Source organism: Lineus longissimus, chromosome 1, assembly GCF_910592395.1.
Source record: "Lineus longissimus chromosome 1, tnLinLong1.2, whole genome shotgun sequence".
NCBI lineage: Eukaryota > Metazoa > Nemertea > Pilidiophora > Heteronemertea > Lineidae > Lineus > Lineus longissimus.
In genome coordinates this window covers 16096279-16110763 of record NC_088308.1, presented here as the reverse complement: position 1 = coordinate 16110763, position 14485 = coordinate 16096279, and the positions used below count along the sequence as shown (strand labels likewise).

The following is a 14485-nucleotide window of genomic DNA, read 5'->3' as shown; positions in this document are numbered from 1 at the left end:
ATCAGCTGCAGAAAGTTGTAGAACATATATTTGGCCCTCAGTTGCAGGGAGTTGTAGAACACATCTTTGACGATCATGATCAGGGCTGAACAACACATCTCTGACCATCAGGTGAGAGAGATGTAAAACACATTTCTGACCATCAGGTGCCCAGAGTCGCAGAACACATCTTTGACCCTCAGGTGCAGGGAGGTGTAGAAAACATCTTTGACCGTTAAGTGCAGAGAGCTGCATAACACACCTTTGACCATCGGGTATGAGAGCTGTTTTAGTAGAACACAATCTCCGATGATTGGAGATCATTTTACTGTGCATGGGAAGGTATTGACAACCATCAAAACTTATTTCAGTGATTGCCTCCAGTTCCTGTCTCCCTGAATCTAAAGAAGGGGCTAGATAACCACCTTCTTAAAATGTTTGAGCCATTGAATGTGTCACAATTCAATGGCTTAGTAAAGAAAACTACAAATTATGAATTATTCATAGATGATACTAGATGACAGGGTTTCTGTCTACTCTATTGACTACTGTCAGGATAAGTAGTGCCCAACATCTTGACACTGCAGTTGTCAGGTCAAGTTTGTTGAGTTGTGTCTTTCTTGAAAATGTTATGGGGGGTTTCAAGTAGCAAAGGTCAAGAAGGGTTGTGGAAAGGTAAAGAGGAGTGGTTGACTGTTTAATAGGGCCTACTGTTCCCTTTTCAAATATAATGTTATATCATAAATATCATACCAGTTTATCTATCCCAGGAGAGTAGGTCTACTTCTAACATTTGATTGCCATTGTCAGTGATTTCAGTGGATTGTCAGTTTTTAGGGACATTGTCGTGGTGACCTACACTGTACACGTTTTGTCTTTCAATATTGTAGTTCAAGTTTCTTAGGTATGTTATATTGGCCTAAATGTTCAGGATTTGTTTTCCCATGGAATTTTCTTCTGGACTAAAAAATGTAAATGGGAGTTGTGTCTATGTTTCTGCTTGATGAGAGTTATTCCTGATTACTAGACCTACTATAGTTGGTCACCCCAGCTGCATCTGCCGATTCCTTCGTGCTGCAACAGTTTGAATTGACAGTTTGAGGAACCTCACTGCCTAGTGGTTTATACCACTGCTAGCTGCCACGCAATAGGGCCCAGTTTCGATTTCGGGGAGAACCGAGGATTGTTTTTCTGGATGAACCGGTGTTGCTTTCAAAGAAGTAAAATTCCTGGCTCTTCACAACAAGTTTGCGGCTCAAAATAAAATGAATTAATTAGGGTCTGTGGTCTGAGACTAAAAGTCTTGACCACTCGTACCTGAGTGTCTATGCCAGGGCAAGTAAAAGATCCCACATAATTGGACAGTAGCCAATAGTAATGATGATAATGATGATGATGATATATGTCATGGCTTAGCCCTCTAACTGGTGTTCCGTTCTAAGGTTAGGCCTAGTTGTTGCCCTGCACTAAAACGTCTAGTGAAACTTTGCCAAGTTTCGGCAAGGTTTTGTAGGCCTACGTGTATTTAGCAAATATTATAAAGAACAAAATTATGTTGGAGCATGGAAGTGATTAAAGTTAAAATCACATACCCCCTGGCTTAATTTGTGGCATGAAAATATTTAGCAAACTTTTTTCAAGTGAATTCTTCAATATTGTATGACGGGAGGTTACGATTGATGTAAGAATTATTATTTAGTGTATAAACATTGAAAAGTGGGTGATTGAGCTGCCCTGGGTTCTGGGTTTGCATGTTTTGAAAATGGTGGTTCCTTTCGTTTGCTGGTGTAATGAACTTGGTGGACAAATGTGGTTTCTGAACATTTACCATTCCCGTGAAGTGTTATCAATTTTTTCCAGGATGAGAGCATACCAGTGGTTTTTCATGAAAACTTCATTGCTTTAAAGAAATCCATTCGTGGCACAAAATACTTATTTAGACTAGCTGAACGTACAAGTAGTAAAATAACTAAATTGGTTATTACATGTAGCTCTTATGCAGTTCATTGACTAGAGTCAATAATGTTATGCAATGTTACCCAGATGCCCAGGTCACATAATCAACTACCTGAGGGGAACTCAAAACTGCTAAGATTTATCAATGGAAGCTTATTACCACCTTTGGGTTCAACTGGGCTGTTCAAAACTCCCCATTTTTATAAGCGTTTTGTGATAGGTTTCCTTTAATGTTGGTGAATCTTTCAGTAAAGGAAGGAATGTTGATTTGAAATGGCTGCAGGTGTCCACCGGGTCCTTCCCCTCCAAAACTGCAACCAACCCAACTGACAAAGAAAGTCCGGCCTAAAAGATGATGAATCAGCATCAAACACAATGCAAAATACAAATTCGTCCTCTTTCATGGATACCAGGTGTTGCCACTAAATTATCACCACAATGGAGCATATTGAGATAGTTTGCCCCTTTCAATATCAAGAGGCATAATCTCGCAGAACCAAGTCACACCGCTTGATATCACAATAACCCTTATAACCCTTTGATCAAATTAGCCCTAGAACACTATTTTGATGACAACTGACTGCATTCCACGGATGCAGAACTGATTTAACTGGTGTATCTCTATGCTATTCCTGACCTGGGACTGATAGCAACTTGTCCTTCAATCCTGCAATTACATTACTGTAGCCTGGCATAGTGAATGTAATCACACTGCCATCAAGTCTCGGCATGAATCTGATTAGATCTCGTGTTAGATCCCTTTGTTGTGCTGGGTCTGGCTGCAAAAGTTGATCTGCAAATTCCTGCTTGAGACTTGGTGACATGATAGTATTTTGGTTGTGGTTTATACAGTCTCAGGTATTCCTTAGGATCGCCAAAATTGAAATAATAAAAAATCAAGTCAGTCTTAGTTCGCTATGCCATCTTTATTCATGATACACTAGTTACTTCAATTTCTTTGTGTGCTGAGAAACCACCTGTATCACATATTATGTACTTGCTCTTCAATTCAAAATGGGATTGCAAAGGGTTGCTGTCGGAAGTTTGAATTTTAATCAATGGAACTGTACGTCATAGAATCTGTGACATATATTAAACACAATAGATTTTAAAATGGGCCATTAATGATTCTAATAATTCTATGGTGGAGAATCTCCATCAAAGAATCATTGAAACACATGGTCATATCTACCATGTGCCCATCACTGATTGTATAATGGAATCCGTTATAGAATTATTGACATCAACAAATTTATATTGGAATTGGTTAACCACCTTATTTTCCAGAATTCTGAAGATTGTAACTCTAATAGGTTTATACTTTCATGCTTACGTGCATTTTGATGGGACGCACCGTCGTAGGGTGTATAATGGAATTTCCATTATAGAATCTACCATGGGGTGTCGTAGAAGCCAGGATTGGCTCCGATATAAAATGTGGTTCCTGATAATCTTCATTTATAGATTCAAGAATATGGGACCTTCTATGATTCTGCATTATGGAAACTTTTGCTTGTGTATAGGTGCCTGTTGATCTATTTGACACAAGGTTCTCCTAATTACAATTTCCAATGTTTTTTTTCATTCCAGGTAAACATACTCCTGTGCTATCACGCTGACTCTACAAGTGTCAACAAGGACCACAAGACTCCTATAGATCTTGCTTGTGAATTTGGACGATATAGGGTAAGCATCAACACAACAAATATGCATGTATTTTACGTCAAGTGCAGTCTGCCAAATCCAGAAATTATTTCTGATGACCCCTAGCTGTCCCCAAGGATCTTGTCCTTTGGTTAAAAATCCTCTTGCTCAAAGCTAGTACATGTAAGTGCATCAAAATGTTCAGTTTGAGCAATCAAGATTTTATGCCATTCGATTGATTGAAAATGCTTGGAAATTTGTGTTCAAGACGAATATGATTTTGTCATTATCATCTTAATTTGACCAAAATGTCAGAAACTACCTTTCGCAAAGGCATCTTTCAAATTTAATATCTCACCATTTGCATGTTTTCAGCAGATTCCCTGAGAGTGTTCACAATTGACTTGATGTGACGCATCCGTTCTGTGGACTAATAGTATTGTTCCATCTCCAAAGTCCCATCTGTGTCATATCATTTGGCTCTAATTTCAATAATGCATCTGGCCTCTACCAGATAACAAAACCATAAAAACCAAATCAGTAAACATCATCAAATATACTGAAGAGCTATTAGATTTACATTAGCTTAGGGTATCGTACTATAATTCTAATAAAATTCCATATTGTCGCCTCTAAGATTGTCACTGGAGGCCATTGAATTTTGCTATTGGAATTGCTCCGTATCCCTGCAGCACATCTGTATTGACAAAGTTCATCGACTCAATTTATTCTGTTTGCCTCCTAAATTGGCTAAAGGTCTGAGATTGGCAATCCGTCATGGCGGGAGGACGACTGGGCTGATTGCTCTATGGCTTCCTCCATGGCCTCTTTGCCTCTTTGTGGTGACTGATGATAGCGATGCTAACTATCCTCGAGGCACCATCTGATTTCACTTGACTGTTGGGAGTGATCTTGTTGGCAAATGGAGGGCTTTGCTTGATATTCAGTGTCACGTTGTCGGTTTCTTTTATCGACCATGTGATAACCGGGCCTCATGATGAAAAAATATTCTTGTCTTGTGAGAATATTAAGTGTCCTTTGTTCTGGAGATGACGAAATTTCCACGAATTATGCAGTGCCAATTCCCTGTCCACACTCTCGACTATTGAATTTTGAATTCTCAGAAGCTAAATTGTGATGAGATCAGCAGCATAACTGGAATCTGATGAAGCAAAAAGAAAAGAAAGTAGATATCAGCAGATGTCAGGAAACTGCTACTATATCTCCAACAAACAGTTGTTTTATGCCAATTCAATAAGACTCTCCCGCTTTCTGTTGAAGTTCTTGGTTAAATGTGTACCACGTTTAGCCAGACACAGTATAGTAGAATGCATAACTATAACAACAGAGGGCTATAAAATTTCCCAAATTGTCCATTATTCTCATCATGCTGCAGTAATGTCTCTCACCGTTTGCCACTGACCCCTTGGTGGCCAATAAACCACCTCTATTACTACAACATAATAGCAGCGCTAGACGATTTGTCAAACTTTTAAAAGACATTTTCCTCATAAAGGCATACGCATCATAAAATGATACACACAGTTTCCCCTTTGTGATGGTGCTCATTTGCCTGGGCTCCTCAATTTGTTTTAGTCTTTTGCCATGCACTGGATAAAAAAGATGAGAAATTACTCTCTTCAAAGGCTGAAAGTTATCCATGTTCCATGTGTAAGACAAATTACCATCTCCCAGCTGGGATGTTCCCCTGGGTTAGAGTATGACTCAACCTGCTCTAGCTACTTCCCGTTCCATGTACTTGATGTTAATAGTCCTTGAATATTTTTTTACATTCGTATTGCTTTTATATAGCGAATGACGGTCTTTTTTAAAACAAATGACTTCAGCTGAGAAGAAATACCATAAAGAATAGTATAAGAGGGAAATATTTGTGTTGTTTTCTAAGAAATGCTCTCCCGAGACTATCTTGTGTCATGGCTAATGGTATTCTCTGATGTTGTTTATATTACTGCATGGTCAAACATGTCAGGTCAAAATGTCGCTGGGGTTAATACCCGAGTCAAAGTGTCCCTCAGCTCCTTCTAGCTTCTGTCCAGGTACAGCTAAACCACAGTCTACCATAAAAAAGTATCTATCTCAACTTTTAAATCATTACGTTTTTTGGAAAATATAAAAGATTGTTAGATAGATTGACTCTGTACCCTCCTCTGTTAGTGATGCAAATTTTTCATTAAAGACACTCAGGGGTACAGAAAACAAAAATTTTCATTAGTTTTATGCTTAGCGATATTTGCCAGGGTGTTAAAGAATATTTACCTGCGAATACAAACAAAATTATATCAAAAGGCCAAAAACGATAAAACATGAAGTATAGTCTCTACCACGAATCAGTGCCATACGGGTCCTTTAATATAATTGCAGGTTGTTGAGCTGTTACTGAGTAGCAATCTATGCAGCAGTCTCCTCCAGTCCAGTCCAAATGATATGTTAGATAACAACCGCACGACTTGTTTACACTTAGCAGCAAAGAACGGTCACTCAGATATATTAAGGTAAGGATTACACGAGTCATGCTCAAAAAAAGAAGTGTGTCAGTTGAAATCATTCAAAATCAATTTTAGCCTTGGCAATTGAGGCTAGTTCTCTCTGGCAAAAGTCGGCGCTTGTGGCACATATGAAAATGTAAAAATATCATATGGAGAAAAGGGGAGAAGTACATGTTTGTGTAGGGAAAAAGGTAGTATAAAAAATTATTTTTTCGAGGAGTTTGTTTTGTATAAGTCATATGAGCTTCCTGATAAGTTGTTTTAAAGCTGTCTGGAGGGGATTCAGTCGAGTAGAGCATCAAAGAAACTGATTTTACTATCGGTTTTCCTTAAACTCATCTTTTGATGAAGTGTTCTAAAAATAAAAATGTGAATGATTTAATATGTGTCTTGAAGTTTATATCTCAATCAGTTCCCAAGTGACTGACGAATATGATAAATCGTTTTGAAGTGAACTTTTTGCACAGTTAGCCCATGCCTGAATAACTCAGTATCTGTCTTCAACCCCAGGAGCCTACTTTTGACAGAGCAGGCAATCACAGTTGGTATCCAACAATCTCTAAAATAGGTTGACCCCATCCTGTTAGATAATAAGACTTCCCTGTTACCAGTCACAGACTTAAAGCATCGTGATCCATGCTCACGTTGAACTTGATGGATACCCATTGCCAATACTTGAAGAACATTTTTTCTCCAGATTACCTTTATTCTAATGTCGAAATCAAATTGGTTGCCTGCTGAGTGAAGCCGATTAACATGCTGGAATGGACAATTGCGCCACAACATTTGTGTTTTTGCGCTCAAGTTGCAAAATGTACACATGCGGTTATACAAAAAAAGGAAAAACGTTGAATTAAAAAAAACAGTTACCGGAAGATAGATCTTCCCAAATGTTAGCTTCACCATGTGTGACTTTTCTTTTTTGCATTACTTGAGTGCGATGCCAGCAGCTCCCGTGAATGATGAATACATGAGTTATTCAACACCCACATCAAACAAGAGCAAAATATATATTGAACTGTCCTACTTGCAAGCCAAGGAAGTTTTTATAGGATCATATCCTTTGTCTGCCATTGCCATAACATCTTCCGATATTGGCATTTTTCGGCTAATCTTTCAGACAGCAGATGGTAGCAGAGTGAAAGTTCTCTGTAAATTAAAGTGGTAGCCCTACTCAATTTAATGCATCAGACAGTTTGAAGCTAAAAAAAGTAGCACATCCACCAAACCATAATTCATGTGGACTGCTCAAATGATCAAACAGAGTGGTCAGGTTTGCATTTAGTTGATACAAGGAAAATTTGTAGCCCAACAGGAACCAACTGGTACCAACATAGGATTGTAACCTGTTGATGTGTGTCGTTAAAAACTGAACAACAAAATTCAAAAATCCTTTTCGTCTTTCAGATTATTACTTTATGCTGGTGTTGACATCAACCGACAAACACTCCAGGGAACGTGTTTACATGAAGCGGCACTCTGTGGAAAAATAGAAGTAGTTAAATTATTGTTAGATGTAAGTATATTAGAGCGAGGCGGAGAGGGTCACATCCTGGTCATCTGTGTCCTCGGGCAAGGGAACTATCAAAATGAGTGATTGTGTCACTAGCTAATTCCTTCCAATGCCAGCCATGACTCAAGTAATGAGCAAAGGAGTTATTTTTTTGTGTAACCTCATACAAACTTAATACAAAGTAGATTTTTTTGGGTGAAAACGTGATCAATTTTGTGTAACCTCGTATGAAACACCTTAAAATAAAGTGTATTTTTTTGGGGTGAAAGATGTGTTCAATTTTGTTTTCGCCGTCCTTAAGATTTTTTGCCATGCATTCACGTATGTGCTTTGGAACAGCACTTTGAAAAGTCTTGATATGATTTCATCTGAATTGACATATGAATCATCCCAATTTCAAATCAAGTGTTTGTCTATTTGTTAAAATCCTCTAGGGTTGTGTCATTCCTGTTAAAAAAAACCATTACATTTTTGCCGGTCTTTAGGTTAGGAAATTTGCCAATGAGTGTTAACTTAGTGCAACCTATGACAATCTTTTTCAGTGTGGAGTAGATGTGAACAGGTCTAATTCATATGACCAGACTGCCTTGGATATTGTAAATAGATTCACCACATCACGTGCAGCTAAAGAACTCAAACAGTTACTCAAAGGTAAGAAACAATTACTAGTACCCAGAGTCGCTCTTGTATGGGAATCAGCACGAACGCTTGCTTTGATACAAAGTCTACTTTCCTCCTAATTAGCCAGGGATTGAATCTGAAGATGTACAAGATGATATGAGAGATAAATAAATGAGGGTCTTTCGGATAATTAGACTGAAGCCATGGTCCATTGTACCTGAGAGAACAGGGCAAGTAAAAGATCCGACACAGGTGGACAGTAGCTTGTAGTAGACTCCATACCTCTGGGAAAAATCCAGTAGGGTTTGCGATGCATTAAACGATGATTCAAATTTTTATGCTTGTGATTTTGGAGATTCAGCTCGAATGAAAGTTTTTTGCGAAGGTTCTTTAAAATCACCGAACAGATGTTTTAAACAGGACGATCAGTTTGCTTGCTAATGTTAATTTTTCATCACTTGAGAAGTGGACAGTCTTGTAATCGACACATCCACGAATTTAGAGACAATAACTATTATACTTGTATTTTTTTCTGTGTAGACTATATGGTAAGAAATCAGTGGGTTAATTCAATGAGATGTACCTAGATTTATGGAGCCAAATCAGAATCATTGACATTGATGTGGGTGATCTCGAAACAAGCTAGATTCCAAGCGCTATTCTCTTTTGAAAATAGTTTAATGCCTAAGTACATAGTTGTGTTTTGAAAAATGTTCTGTCTGAGTAGCCAGTATAAAGTAGGTAAAGCTGATGTATCAGTTTACTCTGAAGTCCATGATGACTGCTTAAATCTTCTGTGATAGTACAGTGTACTGGAGAACCTCCCTAATACCAGGTCACCCTCTCTATGGGGGGCACTGATTTTGGTCACAGATAATGGGTCATTTTATACAATTAGACCTCTGTATTAAATCAGGACACCTCCCTATTAAGGACAGCATTTGTCAGTCCCACTTTATCTGCAGTGGTGTGTCTGAAATTTGCAGTTGTTAATATTTAATTAAGAAAATATAGCTGTTTTTTGGGCAATATGAATTTTTCCGTCCATTGAAATGCGATTAAAACCTGGGCCTGCGGCCTTTGTGCGATGTTATCTTCCTTGGGACGAGAAAAATCCATATTGCCCTGACAAAGGGCTGTATTTGATAAGTATCTGGAACAAGACTAAATCATGATGGTCCTGGCCCAATTTCAGCTTTTTAAATTCATTTGAAGCAATATTTGATATCAAATGCTGCAGATTCAGCGATATTAAATCCACTGGCAGTAAGCGCCTAAATTTAACTTAGTCCCAGTGATAAATGTGCCATTGATTGGTTCCTCAATAGACATTCCATTGGATGAAGAGTTGTTTATCACACATCTGCATGTTCCCGTGGGAGTCGGTCTTGTCACGTTCCTTCTCTCCTTGAGTACCATTAAAATCAAGGGTGTTAATGTTCTTGTGTTTATGGCTTGTACATCAATCAGAAGCACAATCATTTTCTAAAGTGCATCTCGTAAAATGCAAGGAATGGGTTTCTATGACGCAGCCCGGTGAATACTGAATGACAGGATACTACTGCTTCATTCATCATCCACCGAATCGGAAATGATGAACTTGGTGACTGTCTCAGTCACTGCTGCTGGGTGAAAATGAAAAAGTAGTAATAATGTAAAACGCAGAGTTTTCATGGGGTTTTTTTTTGTGGATTTTGCAAATAACATGAATAACCTAGATTTGTTGAAATCGATATTTAGAAAAAAAGGGGGGTTGGAAAAGGCGCAGGAAATTGAGTGGCATTGTATCGCTGATGCAAAATTCACTTTGAGTACTACCCCTCACCCACCCCACCCCACCCCGCCCCAAACATCACTATCCACTTTCCTGTAAAAAGTACAATGTGCCTTAACTCCTTTGTTGGACATACACCTTATGACTGCTTGATTCAGATTTTGAACATCACAATTTGACTTATAATTCATTTCCAGAGTCCATTTGATAGATACCCAACTTTCTGTAAAAAAATATCCTCTCTTTAAAGTTTTTTTCTTGTGAACATTTTGTGTCCCTTTTCATTTGACAGAAATGTTAAATCCAAATCAATTTTATCTGATGTATCAAAACAATACCGATCCCCTTGTGAGTCAATCACGAAGAAAGTCACCAATTGGTCATGTCCGTTAGATTTTTTGAAGAGGAGAGAAAGATGAATTGAATTGTCATGCTTGTCCTACAGACTTGAGGTTTAAAGTGGTTGTGCATGTACATCAAGACCTTGAAGAGTGCACTTATCTTAATGAAAGCAATGTGACGGTGCAATATTTCCTCAGAAATAAGTTGGTATTTCTGCATCTCATGTCCCTTTCAGAGATCTTAGCCCCAAATGGGAAATTATTCTACTGAGGTATAGAATCTTGGGATTAATTCATAGGGTTTAATTATGCTATCTAATTGATTGTATAATTTTTTTGATGTAGCCCGCATGTTGAAGTATAAAATGTTGATGACCTGATTTAAAGGCTTGAGCTCTTCTAATGTCATGACGCCATTTGGTCTTAAATGCATTTTAAATTTCAGTCTTCTCATATACTGTAAAACACTGTTATATGAACGAGACCCTCAGGACGGACAAGTGCAATGCTTAATAGAGGGGTGTTCAGATTAGAGATGTCAAATTGAATGGACACAACCAAGTGGGGGGGGGGGGTAAACCTATTGATCTTAATAGAGAGGGTGGCCTTAATAGAGAGGTCAACTAAGGGAGGTTGCACTGTACCTTCTTTCAACATTATGCAAATTGTATTTCAGCGGGGAACACTTTTGCCAAAACACTTTTTACACTTTTACACCATCACTCTTCGGATTGCAATCATCAATATAACCTTCCCTACTTGTAATATTCTTTGCCTACATGAACCCAAAGAAACGACCAGAACAACACCTAGTATTAGTTTATTTCATTATCCTTCAAAGAGGTTTATTAGATTGGAAATTACCATATGAATCTCTTCATTTTATTTTGCCAGCCAATTTCTTTGACGCAGTTCGATCACCCTGGTCGATTCAGGTTACCCAATTGACTTGGTTTTGAGTTGAGGTTGTCTGGGTCACATGTTGTCATCATCGAGTTCATTTGTTTTTTTCCCAAAATATAAAATGGGGTTAAAACATTTATATCCATAAAATATAGTACTGTTTTTTAAACCTGAAAACTACACAAGTCATGTTCTTTATCAGTGGCCAACAAGTACATGTACATGTAGTTGCAAGAGAATAATTTAACGCTTCATTATCAATTGGCATCAAAAAGTTTTCTGAAGAACCAACCTCTTCAGTATTTTAATGTTCCTAAATGTTTTTTCAGTAATCCCTTTGTCACGTTATCATTGATATGTTTTAGATGACATGCTAAACCACAGTCTGAATTAATACTCGGCGTGTTTGTATTTTTACAGAAGCCAGTTTCGCCCAACCTGCCCAAGCAATTCAGGATTACTCCAATTCGAATGATCCAGATGCCATCAGTTTCCGAGAAGGGGATTTTATACAGGTAAGGAGAATTTCATCTCTTTTATTCAACTGCATTTCAGGAGTCTGTTCATATCTTTGTTTCAGATACAGAATCGCCCAAAAAAGTATATTTTTGGTATTGCTAATACACAAATGAACCAATTTTTGTGAACAAAATGCTGAAGACTCTATTTAGCCTGTTGAAGGGCACTTATGTCAATTGTATGTGAAACAGATGTGCCAAAACTGGCTTAATAGCATCTACACATTATACATGTACTAATTCATATACTCTGAATGAAGACACTCATGTTTGATAAAAGGGTTGTTGAGACCAGTGACTTATCACGAATCCTTGTACAGATAAGGATCAAATTGTCCTCTTTCTTCAGAGTGTAAGGATTGGTGATAAGTTGCTGTTCTCTACCTGAATGAAGACACTCGATGTTTGATGAAAGGGTGGTTGAGACCAGTGACTTATCACAAATTCTTATACATATAAGGATCAAATTGTACACAAAGTTTGTCCTCTTTCTTCAGAGTGAAAGGATCTGTGATAAGTTGCTGTTCTCAACCTATTACAATTTGGATGTGACTTTCGGCCATTTTCCTTGTGAGGCAGCCATTCTCCAAGGGCTCAAACAGCACTATCCAGGGCAGGCTGCTTGGTATAAAGTTGGAAGGGCTGATACACAACATTCCAGGGCATCCCTCTGTACTGTCTGACAGATAGAGTTATCATTGTCACCAATTAGGCTAAAAAATATCAAAATGCCTCTCAATTAGTGACACATAAAGTCAACTAATGAGTGCACTTAAACATGAATCGTTCCCAATAGATTTGGATCTAAATGTATCAAAATTGGAGGAAAATTTGTAATAATTGGTGCTATCAGCAATATGGAAGGTCATTGTCGATATAGATGTGGAGTTTTATGGAGAGTTGGTAAACTTTCTCTTTAAAGTGCAGTAGGCATAGGCACAGCTAGTACCAGAACTGAGTATCGTTTTTGAGCTGTACGGTCCGAGGAGGAACCGACGACGATCCGAGGACCGTATCATACTGTGCGCTTACTGTGCAATGAATTTTTGTGGTACAGTCCAAGAGAAACAAGCACCCAACCCGAAAAAATTCATAGCACTGTCCAATAAAACATATAGTATGAGCCGATAGAAATCGAAGTACAATTCAGTCTTGCCTGAGTATCCTCTGAATACTGCATGACGCGACGAAATGATATGATACGATGCACAGGCCAACCCACTACACAATTTGTTTACACTGCCATTTTTCTCGCTAAATGGTGACTTGGTTAATGTCAAGCGTATCACCGGATTGGTCTTGATCTCAACTGAATTGAAAAAAAGAGGTTTTTTTAGTGAGAGAAATGCTTAAAAACGGTGCTCTAGGGGTGTTCAGCGCCCCTCCCTTTCTCATAATCCTGGATCCGCCCCTGTCATTTGCCCTGGTGGCAACCAGTCTAGGAGAGAGAACACCAAAGTCTCACCAATTAGTCTTTATCAGCCGGGCTTTGGCAACTAGACTAGGAGACAGAAACTCTGGAATAAAACCTGACTGAAGGCAGAGCGTACTGGTTAAACTGACATTCAACACAGCCAAGTGGCCATACTAGACAGCACATTTTGTGGAAAAGTTTCAAAGGGAGCCAGATGATTTCCAACTTGGCTTGTTGGACAAGCTTCCATCTCAAAGGAATAAAACCATGCTGAAGAGTCAGTTGACGTAACTGCTCCCGGTCCCCATGATGATGTGGTTGTGGAGGATCATTATCTGCCAAAGCTGTGGCAATAGTACACCCATTATTGAACTAGATCAACTTTCACCTGCCTGTCTAGCCAATATTCATCATAAAACAAATGAAATGGCCCAGGAACCATGTGCTCACCTCGGGTAATGTAGTGCATGCCATTTGCAGTGGATATGGGGAGAACAGTTTCTGGCTAGTTTCACCACATTTGATTCCATTGAATAATATCATTCTTCTCGGCTCTATGGCACAAAAGAAAATTACCGGTACCATTTAAGTATAGCATTTTGGTTATAAAGTTGAATGAATTTCAGGGTTATTGAAGAATGTACATGTCACATGGAAATTGGTTGACATCTGTTCAACAGTTAAAGAGTAATAGGACTTTGTTGGATTTTCAAGATGGCGGTCTGCATGGCGGCCGTATTTGTCATGGGATTTGACTGAAAATTAGGGATATTGATAAGAGTACATAGATACATAATCACATGAAGTTTGGTTGCAATTCGATCATCAGTTTCGGAGTAATAGGACTTTGTTTAATTTTCAAGATTGGCGATGGATTTGACTGAAAATCAGGGATGTTGTAGAGAGTACATAGATATACAATCACATGATATTTGGTTGCAATCCGACTTTGTTTAATTGTCAAGATGGCCATATTTGAAGTCAGACCGGGACAAATTTTTGGGATAGAATAGATGGTCCCTAGATACATGTCCTCACAAGTTTAGAACCTTCTAGCTCAAATAGAAACGAAATGTGCCACCTATCGGTGATTTAGTGAACTTTGACCTCTGTGACCTTGAAAAGTAGGTCAAATCAAAAACCCGGGTGATATGTCATTAGACCTTATTAGGTATACCCACTATAAAAATGTTGTCACTCTACGTACAACCATAAGCTTAAAAAAGGCAAAAAACAATTTCCAAGATGGCCACCTGGAGGCCAGAAAGTAGGTCATATTGCAATAACGAAAAATACGTCCGGGCATATCACCCAA

General features: G+C 38.4%; 2 protein-coding genes across 12 annotated transcripts in view; one reads left to right on the top strand and one right to left on the bottom strand.

Moving 5' to 3' along the window:
- Positions 1 to 12575, bottom strand: part of LOC135488805 (uncharacterized) — a 51052-nt gene extending 38477 nt beyond the window's left edge. Inside the window, exon 1 of the mRNA XM_064773693.1 lies at positions 12572 to 12575. The gene's annotated coding sequence lies outside the window, so the exon portion shown is untranslated. The remainder of the gene's footprint in view (positions 1 to 12571) is intronic.
- LOC135488774 (caskin-2-like) overlaps positions 1 to 14485 on the top strand; it is a 172037-nt gene that overhangs the window by 109784 nt on the left and 47768 nt on the right. For all 11 annotated transcript variants that reach the window (XM_064773679.1, XM_064773600.1, XM_064773650.1 and 8 more), the window contains 5 exons: positions 3526 to 3621; positions 5962 to 6092; positions 7494 to 7602; positions 8142 to 8250; positions 11659 to 11753. In XM_064773679.1, the coding sequence (XP_064629749.1) occupies positions 3526 to 3621; positions 5962 to 6092; positions 7494 to 7602; positions 8142 to 8250; positions 11659 to 11753 (540 nt within the window). The remainder of the gene's footprint in view (positions 1 to 3525; positions 3622 to 5961; positions 6093 to 7493; positions 7603 to 8141; positions 8251 to 11658; positions 11754 to 14485) is intronic.